This window comes from Rattus norvegicus, chromosome 2, assembly GCF_036323735.1.
Source record: "Rattus norvegicus strain BN/NHsdMcwi chromosome 2, GRCr8, whole genome shotgun sequence".
In the NCBI taxonomy this organism is placed as follows: domain Eukaryota; kingdom Metazoa; phylum Chordata; class Mammalia; order Rodentia; family Muridae; genus Rattus; species Rattus norvegicus.
In genome coordinates this window covers 126,569,183-126,582,116 of record NC_086020.1, presented here as the reverse complement: position 1 = coordinate 126,582,116, position 12,934 = coordinate 126,569,183, and the positions used below count along the sequence as shown (strand labels likewise).

The following is a 12,934-nucleotide window of genomic DNA, read 5'->3' as shown; positions in this document are numbered from 1 at the left end:
TTTATCCATTCATCAGTATACTGACACCCTAGCTTAGATAGTGTGAGGAACAGTTATGCAGTATCTCTGTGTGCTGGTTCTTGGTGTGTGGGTGGGTCTGCCTTCTCATCAGATAGCATCCTAATTCAAACTACTAACTATTGGACCTTGGCAAGTGTTCTTGAACGTGATTGTCTTTTCTATCTACATATATTTTTAAAAATGTCGTTTTCCAACCATTCAACAAACTGATTTTCCTCCCAAAACAACGTAAGCAACACTAGCAGAACTGTAGCTTAGACAGCTCTACGGTCTGCCATGTTCTCACTTCCATTAGCTCCTCAGACTCTTCAGAGTCAGTAAGAGAATGTTGCAGCAGTTTGCGCTGAGAGCCCCGCCTACCTAGTCTAGAGCATCAGTAAGAAGAATGCAAGGGGCAAAGTGTCTTCTGAGAAAAATCCTTACCTTTTATATTCTTTCACACCTTATTCCATCAGCATCTCGTACTCTCCATTCTACTATATTTTTCTGAAAAGTGTCATTAGCTTTTTATAATAAAGATCTCCATTTTCCAGGCTCACAGTGAGGAGGTAAAGTAGCAGTACTGGTGTTTCACTTTGCTTATTGCTGATTAAAGGAATCATGTCATGGTCTGACATCCTTCCTGTCAACACATAATTATTGACTATACTGTTGCAGGTATCCAGGGCTGTAAGCATTCATAAGAATATGAAATCTGACAAAATGAGGTGACAAATAGCAATGTGTCTTACAAAGATATTTTTACTTTGTGAAATATAAAAAACATGGAAAAGAACTATATTGCCAGATCTTAATATAAAGCTGTAGTTACAAGACAGTATTATCAACATCAGAATACTGATATATTGGTGAATAAATTTCATTTTGATAATGACCTAATTTGAAGCAGAAACACACTGGTGGTCATTTAGGTCCATGTTTAAAAAACAAATCTTGGTTGGGGATTTAGCTCAGTGGTAGAGTGCTTGCCTAGCAAGCACAAGGCCCTGGGTTCGGTCCCCAGCTCTGGGAAAAAAAAAAAAAAAAGAATTAAAAACAAAAACAAAAACAAAAAAAAATCTTGACTTCTTTCATCATACCATATATACAAAGCAGTTTATATTGCCTTGCAAACTTGAAAATAAAATACATGAGCTAAAGAGATGGCTCAGTGGTTAAGAGTGTGTACTCCTATTACAGAATACTTGAGTTCAGTTTCCAGCTCTCATAGCCACCTATAATCCAGCTCCAGGAAACCAGACTCCCTCTTCTGGACTCTGAGGGCACTTAACTTACATGCACATACACATGTGTACACAAAAGTAAAAGTTAAAAATGACTTTTTTAAAAATTAATTACAATCTGGATTTACAAGAGAAAATTTTCATGTCCTTGTGTAATATTTCTTAAAAACAGAAATCTAATTTCTGATGGTGGTGGTGGTGGTGGTGGTGGTGGTGGTGGTGGTGGTGGTGGTGGTGATGATGATGATGATGATGATGATGATGATGAAGAAGAAGAATGAGCGCTCTGCTGCATAAACATCCACGTGCCAGAAGAAGGCATCAGATGCCCTTATTGTCGGTTGTAACCTATCATGTGGTTGCTGGGAATTGAACTCAGCCTAATTTCTTAAAAAATAAATTAAGATTTTTCTTTCAGTGGTCAAAAGCATCATTAATGACTAGAGTTGCAGCTCACTCTAGAGTGCTTGTCTAGCTTCAGAGGACTCTGGGTTGTCTATCCCAACACCACAAAACTAATTAATTAAAAGTGTATATAACAGTTCTTACCAGTGAATAATTAAATTTATTAATAAGAAGACACAGAACATCAGATGTCTTATTTTGTATATTCCAAAAATATGCTCAACTTTAGTATTTTTGAGGAAAAGTAAATTAAAATTAGAATGAGATAATGCCACACAACTTCCAAAAATGACTAAAATTCAAAACTGGCAATATCAGGGACCTGGGACTTGAATACATGCTGGTGGTAATCTAAAGTCAAACAGTTTTTATTTAGCAAAATCTTAGAAAACTGTGTATACATACATACTGTGTCAAATAGCCCTACCTGTACTCCCACAGACACACACTTTATGATCAGAAAAACATGTACACAAGCGATTATAGAACTATTAACCAAAATATGGACAACAATTTAAACAGTCATCAACATCTGGTTATATAAGTAGTGATACATTCATGTAGTAGAATAAACACAGCAGTGCAAACCAGTGTATATTTATAAGCAGTGCTTGATGATGCATCTCAAAGACGTAAGGCTAAAGAAGCCAGACATATAATATACAAGCCTTGCAATCCATTATTCCATTACTAAAGGTGAAGGATAGATATAGCTGCTCATAAGGATATGATCAGAAGAGTAGCTATTGTTTACGTAAGTAAATACTGAAGTCAGGGCACTTGAGGATTACTCTTGAGTTACCTTAATCTGGGCAATTAATTTGTTATATCGGTATACAGCAAAATTGAACATCCAAACAGGAAAGTTAATAGGAGTGAAGCTAACCTGATTACGTGAACAAGCAGTATAGTCCAGGTCTTGGTCAGAGTTATTGTATTGCAAGTCCCTAACTAAAAAGCAAGAAAAGAATATTTTAAACCCTTCTTCTAGGTCAGCAATCCTCAACCTGTGGGTCATGACCCATACAGGAATTGCTTATCAGATACTTAAATGACAACACATAACTAGCAAAATTACAGTTATGAAGTAGCAATGGAATAATTTTATGGTTGTGGGTCACCACAACATAAAGAATTGTATTTTTAAAAAAGGGGGTGCCACGGAATTAGAAAAGTTGAGAATCACTGTTTGAGGTGAAGACAAGATAGACAAGAGGTGTGCAGGACATAAACAAAGTTGCTCTGAAAACTGGAAGATGAGGGCCGGAGCACATTTTAAACTTTGGTATGTGCTTTAGGAAAGTTCCCACACTAAGTATTTTCATATGTTTTAAAGTCTACTCTTATAAAATTTATTCCATTTGGAAACTGTGAGTAGGCAGTATAGCTAAGTATTCAATAGATGAGATAAAGCTTTCTTACAAAACAAAAAATGGAGAATGTTAACCATAGTAGTAGATTTAATTACATAAAATATTTAAAACTACTTTATTTTTAAAATAGTATCTAAAGAGTTCACGAAGTTAGGAAAAATAAGAACCACTCTTAACTAACTGCTGAGTTGCAATGACAGTAACTGTGCAGATAATCTTATCGATTAAACTTGAGCCATAAGTAACCTCAATAGTTTAAGATTAATAATTCATTTCAACAGCATTTTAATAACATCAGAAACTGCCATTCACTTATATTTCTGTCCCAGGTTTAAGTAGATATACAGTAATCCTCTCCATGTTGTAATTGCTGCTTTAGAATTCATAAATCAAACAGTCCTGTAGAAAACTATTTCTGAGCTATAGGATTCCAGGAGTTTGACATTGGTCTCTAACATTTTTATTTTTCATAGTTTCACAATGTGCATATGTCTTTGGTTTTTAGCGTTTATGCTAGGGAGGGTGTAGAATGAGTGGACTTACTACCCTACTCTGGTACTTTGTACTTTGTACTTTGTACTCTGGTACATCTTTAACATTTCAGGATAACTGATCTATTTTGGAAATCAGAATGATGATTTTTGTTAAAGTCTTATTAATGCAATACATACCACCAAATCTGTATATAACAAAAGGAAAATCATTGATGATGAAGAGATAGTGCATCTTAGCTCATTACTTGCAATTCTATCTTATAGAAAAATCACACTTTCAGAAATGGGCTGTTTTGTTGCTGATTCTTTGACAGCATAGGAATCTTAGAAAAGTGTACGATCTTCAGTGTATAAACTGAAAGCAGCCAAAAATAAAGCAATGAGATGTTGGTGGTCACTTGACTGCACATAAATTATGACATGGAGTTCTTTAACCCTAAAAAATTTGCATTCCTTTTATTACCAACTTTCTGTGTAGATGATTCCTTTCTCTCTATCAATCAAGACTCTTTTCTTGTGAATACTTGTTAAGTGTCTAAATTATTTTTAGTGGAATAGGTTCAGTCATCCTATTTAATGTTTATGTGGATATTTCACTGCAAATGAAAGTTACAAAGTGATAAAGGAGGATTATCTTTTCCAACCCATCATTCGGAACATTACTGCAAGTGGGAAATTTTCAGTAGGAGACCCAATCGTTATCCCATTGCCTTCTGACATTACCAAAGATGTACAGTTTATACTTGCCATTATATAACCTAAACAATTTTGGGGGTTGTTTAAACACTGGGTTTTAATACTAAAAAGCTTTAGTTACAAAGACACCAGATGTACCCTGAAAGCCTGTGGTCTGAGACTAAAGAGACAGTAGTAAACACGATGTTCTACTCAACCCTAGAAGCTTCTGGTTCGTTTGGCAGTGGTCAAGCTTAAACATATAATTAAAAGTTAATAAGCCCTTCTTTAGGGAAAGCATGGGGCACTGAGAAAGCTTATAAAAAATGTCCTGACTCAGTCTAGGTAGTAGCAAACTTTCCCGGGATAAGCAATAATTGAACTGGTTCTAAAAATCAAATAGAAAGTTAAGTGCAGGGGAGTGATTATTCTAGGCAAATGGAACATGTAGCCAGCACCACCTGTGCTAATAACAGAAAAGGAAGGGAATAGCAACATGGCACCATCTTGGGCAACTATCAGTTTTCTGACAAAAGGGATGTAAGTAGGAAAACAACATTCTAAAATTAATGGACCAGTTCCTGTGTGGGACAGTCACTCAGAGAGGTTGGGCGTTTTGTTCTCTAAATGAAATTCCATCCCGGGATCCATCAATTCCCTGAAATGGTGGAGACTGAGATGCAGGAGAAGGAGACAAACTTCAAGTGAAAAGCTGCAGAATCTAGTATTCTGAAATATTAGGTACAGCAGAGCAAGGAGCCAGCAGACAGTCTGATAGCAGGGAAACACAAGGATCAGTGCGCGATTGTTCTTCAATGACTTGTATTAATAGCATCTGACATTGTGTTTGTTTACTGTTTAGACAAGCTTATTTAAGAGTTTTAGATCAAGTGACAAGAGTCTTACCATAATAGATGGTAAAGACAAGATATTTGTTTTTATTGTTGGAATTGTTTAGTGGTTTTTGAAATGGCAAGATTAAGTTTTTTACTTATTATATTTTGAGTACTAATTTAGATAGATTTCATAAAGTACTCAAAGCTAAACTGGCCATCTCTTTCTAATGACATACAAGTTTTAAATACCATATGGTAGGTGTTCTTTACAGTTATCTCTTTAGTACAGTAAAGAAGCCAGCTCACCTTACAGCCTTTCTCCTCCAAATTTTTCTTCAATAATCACGGAACAATGTAAAGTATTCTAGTTCCAATCTGTTTGTACAAGAAAGATGGTTCATTATATACAGGGATGCTTTACATCTTTGGAACTGAAATCCTTCCTCAACTTCAATTAAGAAAACTGTTTAGGGAATTCTAATTGAATTTGTTTCTGCAATAAAATGTTTTACTATAATATAGATTCCTAGGAATATAATGCTGGCAATTCTACATGAGGTTCTAAAAGTAATTATTTCTGAAATATGACATTGCTTATTAATATACCCAAACTGACAAAATTCTGTCTTTTATTTTCTTACTTTATTTTACAAAGCACTATGGAAAACAATTTGAAAAGTTTCTTCTCTCTCTCTCTTTCTCTTTCTCTTTCTCTTTCTCTTTCTCTGTACATAGTGATTTTAGTAAAACTCCAGCAGTTACCAAAACCATGAATACATCTTGTGGATTCTAGCAAAAGAGAAAGAATATCTTGTTATACTGCATACTTTTTCCTGCTGGCATTTTATGATGATGAGAAAGTGTTACAAATTTACAGTCCGTGACAGTTATGTTTTCACTAAGTTATACATAGATTAAGTTTTCATTTCTGGTGGAGACACACTGTAAGTTTAACTCCTTACTAGATAGCTCACCCAGCGGTTTCTGAGTCTCTAAGCACAGTGGATTACTCCTTTTGCATGCGACACTGACTGACAGAACTCCTAGAATACTGAAGGAAAAGTGACTGTTCCTTTTCCTCCTTAGGTCAGTACAATGGAGCATCAGTTCTCAATAAAGGAGCATGGGTTTGAAGTTCAGCTGAGAGAGATGGAGGACAGTAATCGGAACTCCATTGTTGAACTGAGGCATCTTTTGGCAGCTCAACAAAAGACGGCCAATAGGTGGAAAGAAGAAACCAAGAAACTGACGGAAAGTGCAGAAATGAGGATCAGCAGTCTAAAGTAGGTCCACTGTCAGTAGTTGTTTGCTAACGTTTTTACAGACCAGCAATATAGAGTAAGTCCACTATTGATAATTGTTTAACAATTGATACTTTGTAGAAGAAATGATTTAAAACCATATTATAATGCTCTGCTCTGTTTATTTTTACTGTGTGATCATGGGGACTGGATGATAGCTTACTCAGTGAAGTATTAGCAAACACAGAGACCTGAATTTGATCCCCAAAACCCACATTAAAAAAAAAAGTTATGGTGGCATGTGGTTGTAATACCAGATAAAATGGCCTACTTACTTATTTCCTAATCAGTGACAGATTCTGTCTCAAAAACAAAAAAGTAGGTACCATCCATAGTTGCACACACAGACAAACACATATAAACATGCACATACACACATCAAAAGAATGTAAGTCTGGATGTTATATTTTATTCAGAAAATAATTGCTGAAGTACTCTAAAATGTTAAGCATGGGGCCACAGAGATGGCTCAGTGGCCAAAGTGCTTGCTGCACTATTATAAAGACCCAAATTCAGATCCCCAGCATTCAAGTAAAAGCTAAGCATTGTAGTGTGTACTAGCACTAAGAAGAGGCAGATTCTAGGGCTTGATCTCCAGAAAGCCTAGCTAACTCAATACATTCCAGCTTTACTGAGACATACAGAGTAATTGACAGAAACATCAGATATTGACCTCTAGCCTCTGCATGGACACATACGTACACACAGAAGTATACATGTATATACCACATACATGCACATCAAAAAGAGAAAGAAAATTTGGCATTATAAATCAAAATAAATCTCTTGTTTTTATTAATTTAGTGAATATTCCACATGATATCGTAGTTTGGAGAGGACACAAAAGTATAGACTCTTACATGCAATATTTAGACTCCATTTGGTCTAAAAAACCTGAAACGTTTATTCTCTGACCCTTTAAGAAAGTTTCATTGAGCACCAGTGGAAGGGGAAGCCCTGGGTCCTGCTAAGACTGAACCCCCAGTGAACTAGATTGTTAGGGGGAGGGCGGCAATGGGGGAGGATGGGGAGGGGAACACCCATAAAGAAGGGGAGGGGGGAGGGGGATGTTTGCCCGGAAACCGGGAAAGGGAATAACACTCGAAATGTATATAAGAAATACTCAAGTTAATAATAAAAAAAAGAAAGAAAGTTTCATTGACTAGTGACATAGCTCAGCAAGCGAAGTGCTTGTGTATAAACCCAGCAACCTGTTCCATCCCCCTGAACCCTCATAAAGGTGGGAGGAGAGAACTGACACCACAAATAAGTGAGCTGCAGTAAAACCATGAAACTAGGAACTAGACCACTCTGACAAACTGTCAGATTGCCTCAGAGAGTAGAAAACAGCAGCAGCAGCTCAATGGAAAGGGTCTTGTCAGTTGCTTTTTTGTTGTTGTCATTGGGGTTTTTGGGGGGGGGGGCAGTTTTATTTATAGCATCAGAAAGCAGCACACCGGCCAGAATATTCTAGGAGTTAGCATGGGGACTTTAACCTGATACAGACTGTTGAGAGTAGTTTGGAACTAGATGCACTTTGCCCAAGGTAGTTGACCATTGAGAGCAGAGAAGAAGTAGTAGCTTTCCTGACAGATGAAACCATGCCTCATGAGGTTCCTGAGGAATGCTGAGATTAGGCTTCTGTTTACCCAGCAAGAATCCTGTTTACCTGGTAAAAATTTGGTCTGGGTTAGGTATTGGGTTCAGCCAACATCTTAGGACAGCGTCACTAGCACATTGAGAGAACCTGCTTTGTGATCTAACATCATAAAGTTGTCCTCTGACCTACACACACACACACACACACACACACAGAGAGAGAGAGAGAGAGAGAGAGAGAGAGAGAGAGAGAGAGAGAGAGAGAGAGAGAAAGGTAGATAAATAAGTTTTAAAGAAAGAAAGTTTTCTGATTCCTCCTCAGAAAGAAGTTACGATTATTCCAGTGACAAAGGATACTAGGAAGTATTAAGATAAAAATGTTGAGTTCCTGTCCACTTAAAAGTTCAGTAGATGTTATGAAATGGACTGTAACAAACTTAAAATTGTTCTAAAAACAGTGAAGTATGCTTTAAAAACAGACCATAAAAGACAGAATGCAAAAGAGAAAGAGACCCATACTGTAATAGCCCAAAGAGAAGCAAGCAGGTGCAGGACAAGTAAGGTTATGATTGGTTTGTTGGTTGATTATTTAGATTGAGTTTATTTTTTGGTTTGGTGTAAAGGTTAGTGTATGAATGTTAGTATTGTGGGGCAGGAGATGGTAATGTATGCCTGTATGTGCCTCAGGAGACCAAAACTTGATGTTGGTGTCTTTCTCAGTCATGTTTCACCTTACCTTTGAGACAGGATCTCTTCACTGAGCCTAGAGCTGTTTCAACTAAACTGGTTGGCCAGAGAGCTTCAATAATCCCCCCATCTGCCCGCTTTGGGGTTTATAGGATGCAACTTCAGACCCTCATGCTTATACATTAAGCACCTTACCACTAAGCCATTCCGACCCCAGGAATAACCTTTACAGCAAGCTTTAAAGTTTGCTTTAGGCCTTGTTAAGTATAAGCTTCCCAGTAAACATTGAAGTCAGGCTGTTAACTTGTTAACTGTACTTAAAAGAAGGATATCAGAGGAAGGGTTCCAACAGAATGTATAAAGTGAGACTCTTTGATATACATATTATATTTAAAGTCATAAAATAAAAAATATTGTGAGTGTGCTAAACCTGGAACATAAACACATTTGCATCTATCACAATGTCAAAATTTATTAACAGTAAATTTATAAGCAGTATTAGTTTTACTGGCTACAGTTTATAAAATAATTACCATTTCTCTTGGTAGCTGTCTATTGACAATTGCAGGTTATTTTATTTTAATCTCCACTACTAATATTAACTTTCTATTAACTCTCATATCACACATTAGACTTTACACTCTGTGTGTGTGTGTGTGTGTGTGTGTGTGTGTGTGTGTGTGTGTGTGTGTGTGTGTATCTGTATACAGAGATTACAGGTGACTATAAAAGGATTAAATAGGCCATAAAGCTCAAAGGCCTTGCTGAAGGCAGACAGCTGCTATACATGCAAAAAGATCCACAGCAGAAGTAAGATAAGATATTAGCCCATTTGGAGAGCAGCTAGAGACATAGAGCCTCAGGACTGCAGAGTCAAGCAGTTACATAGAGAACCTACTAGGTGAGATAGGACTGGTCCAGATAGGTGAGTGAGCAGATGGATAGATAGAAAGACAGAAACTCAAATGGGTTGCACTGAGCAGTATGACTGAGATCCTGAGACAGTTAGGAGCTCTCCGCCTGTCAATCCTGTGACACACAAACCCGCACACTTACAATTGTGAGTGCTGAAATGGCAGACAAGGCCATCAACAGCTCCATGTTTAATGTCTTTTTCTTTTAGTACAGGTGAGGTCTTTGGACTCATTATTGGTCTGGTACATTTTGTTAAGTTATCAGTCCTGGTTTTTTGACATGGTTTTAATGTACCCTCTGTACCATGTATTACCAGTTTGCTTTGATAAGTTTATGGGAAATGTCTTTCTTTATTTGCATGCCTTGTGAGTAAGGCGTGTAAGGGACATGGCTCACCTTTTCCCTTAGAGAAAACCTCTGGGACCCCAAGCCAATGATAGGATGTCTCTACTACATCCCTTTCTCTGACAACAAAACCACATCCCAAATCTCAAAAAAACATGACAAACCTGCTCTCTGTCTCCCCTCCCCCTCCCCTTCCCACTCCCCCTTTTCCCTCCCCCTCCCCCTCCCTGCTGTCTGTGGATCCAGATGTAGATCTCCCAGCTACTTCTAAAGCACTATGTCTGCCTGGATGCCACCATGCTTCCCACCATGGTAATGGCCTAACCCTTGAAAACTATGAGTAAGCCCTGATTAAATGCTTTCTTTTATAAGAGTTGCCATGGTCACAGTGACTTTTTACTACAATAGGGCACTGACTTAGACAACAGGATTTCTGAATATGACAGGACTACTGTGCTTGTGAAGTCATTGCAGCTCCGGTTGCCTACATAAGATCAAGCCAGTCAACAGGTGAAGAGAGAGGAGCATAGCCTCATTACCTCCTCTTTCCTATAGAAAAGCTATTGACAGTTGATAGCTGCTGAAAGAGACCACACTCCTGTGCATATATAGATAGGACAAATTGAACTCAGTATTGTATTGTTTTTCAAAATAAAAGAGAGAAAATGGGCTGGGGATTTAGCTCAGTGGTAGAGTGCTTGCCTAGGAAGTGCAAGGCCCTGGGTTCAGTCCCCAGCTCCGAAAAAAAGAACCAAAAAAAAAAAAAAAAGAGAGAGAAAATGAAGTTGGATTTGGTCAAATATATTATATGCAGATATGGAATTTATAAATAGTAAAAAATAATAATTTTTGGTTATTTTATTTACATTTCAAATGTTATCCCCGTTCCCCATTTCCCCACTGCTAACCCCATATCCTATCTCCCCTACCCCCTGCTTCTATGAGGGTGCTCACCCACCCACCCACTCACTCCCACCTCACCACCCTAGCATTCCCCTACACTAAGGCATCAAGTCTCCACAGGACCAAGGGCATCCCCTCCCATTCATGCCAGATAAGGCCATCCTCTTCTATATATGCAGCTAGAGCCATGAGTCTGTCCATATCTACTCATTAGTTGATGGTTTAGTCCCTGGGAGGTCTGGTGGGTTGATATTGTTGTTCTTCCCATGAGGTCACAAACCCCTTCAGCTCCTTCAGTCCTTCCCCTAATTCCTCCATTGGGGTCCCCATGCTTAGTCTGATGGTTGGCTGTGAGCATCGCATCTTTATTGGTTAGTCTGTGGTAGAGCCTCTCAGGGGACAGCTATACTGGGCTTCTGTCAATAAGCACTTCTTGACATCGCCAGTAGTGACTGGGTTTGGTGGCTGCATGTGGGATGGATCCCCAGGTGGGGCAGTCTCTGGATGGCCTTTTCTTCAGTCTCTGCTCCACTCTTTGTCCCTGCATTTCCTTTAGACAGGAGCAATTCTGGGTTAATATTTTTGAGATGGGTGGGTGGCCCCATCCCTCAACTGTGGGCCATATCTATCTACTGAAGGAAGTCTCTTCAGGTTCTATTTCCCATCTCTTGGGTATTTCACCTAATGTCATCCCTGTTGGGTCCTGGGAGACTCTTGATTTCCTGACATCTGGGACTTTCTAGTGGCTACCCCTAGTTCCCCATTCCCCACTGCTACACAACTCTGTTCATTTTCCTGACCCTCTGTACATCTTCCCCATCTCCTCCCACACCTGATCCTGCCCCCCCTTTTTCCCTCCCCCTCCTCTCTCTCCCATGTCCCTCTCTCCCTGAACCTCCCATGATTATTTTGTTCCCCTTCTAAGTAGTACTGAAGCACCCACACTTTGCTTCTCCTTCTTTGAGCTTCATATGGTCTGTGAGTTGTATCATGGATATTCCGAGCTTTTTTCCTAATATCCACTTATCAGTGAGTGCATACCATCTGTGTTCTTTTGTGACTTGGTTACCTGACTCAGGATGATATTTTTTAGTTCCATCCATTAACTGAGCTGTATTCCATTGTATAAATGTACCACATTTTCTATATCCATTCCTCTGGCTGCTATGAACATAATAAAGCATGTGTCCTTGTTATATGTTGGAGCATCTTTTGGGTATATACCCAAGAGTGGTATAGCTGGGTCCTCAGGTAGTACTATGTCCAGTTTTCTAAGGAACCGCCAAACTTATTTCCAGAGTGTTTGTTCCAGCTTGCAACCCCACCAACAATGGAAGAGTGTTCCTCTTTCTCCACATCCTCATCAGCATCTTCTGTTACCTGAGTTTTGCATGATACCTACTACAAAAGCCTATACTCAACAAAACTGGAAAATGTAGATGAAATAGATGATTTTCTAAACAGATACCAAAGTTCAATCAGGATCAGATAAACCACTCAAATAGTCCCTAACACCTAAAGAAATTGAAGCAGCCATTAAAAGTCTCCCAACCAAAAAAAGCCAAGGACCAGATGAGTTTAATGCAGACTTCTATCAGACCTTCATAGAAGACCTCATACCAATACTGTCCAAACTATTCCACAAAATAGAAACAGAAGGAGCACTACCCAATTCCTTCTATGAAGCTACAATTACGCTTATACCTAAACCACACAAAGACTCAACAAAGAAAGAGAACTGCAGACCAATTTCCCTTATGAATATCGATGCAAAAATATTCAATAAAATTCTCTCAAAACGAATCCAAGAATACATCAAAACGATCATCCATCATGATCAAGTAGATTTCATGCCAGGAATGCAGGGATGGTTTGATATATGAAAATCTATCAACATAATCCACTATGTAAACAAACTCAAAATAAATAAACCACATGATCATCTCATTAGATGCTGAGAAAGCATTTGACAAAATTCAACACCCCTTCAGGTTAAAAGTCTTACAAAGATCAGCAATTCAAGGCTCATACCTAAACATAGTAAAAGCCATATACAACAAACCTAACATTAAACTGAATGGAGAGAAACTTGAAGCAATCCCACTAAAATCAGAGACTAGACAAGGCTGCCCACTCTCTCCCTATCTATTCAAAAAT

General features: G+C 38.3%; 1 protein-coding gene across 11 annotated transcripts in view; it reads left to right on the top strand.

The window, feature by feature from the left end:
* Positions 1–12,934, top strand: part of Sclt1 (sodium channel and clathrin linker 1) — a 158,444-nt gene that overhangs the window by 109,763 nt on the left and 35,747 nt on the right. For all 11 annotated transcript variants that reach the window (XR_005500249.2, XM_039101819.2, XM_039101816.2 and 8 more), the window contains 1 exon segment: positions 6,114–6,310. Coding sequence is in view for 10 of the 11 variants with exons in the window: in XM_039101819.2 (XP_038957747.1) it covers positions 6,114–6,310 (197 nt within the window). In the remaining variant the exon portion in view is untranslated.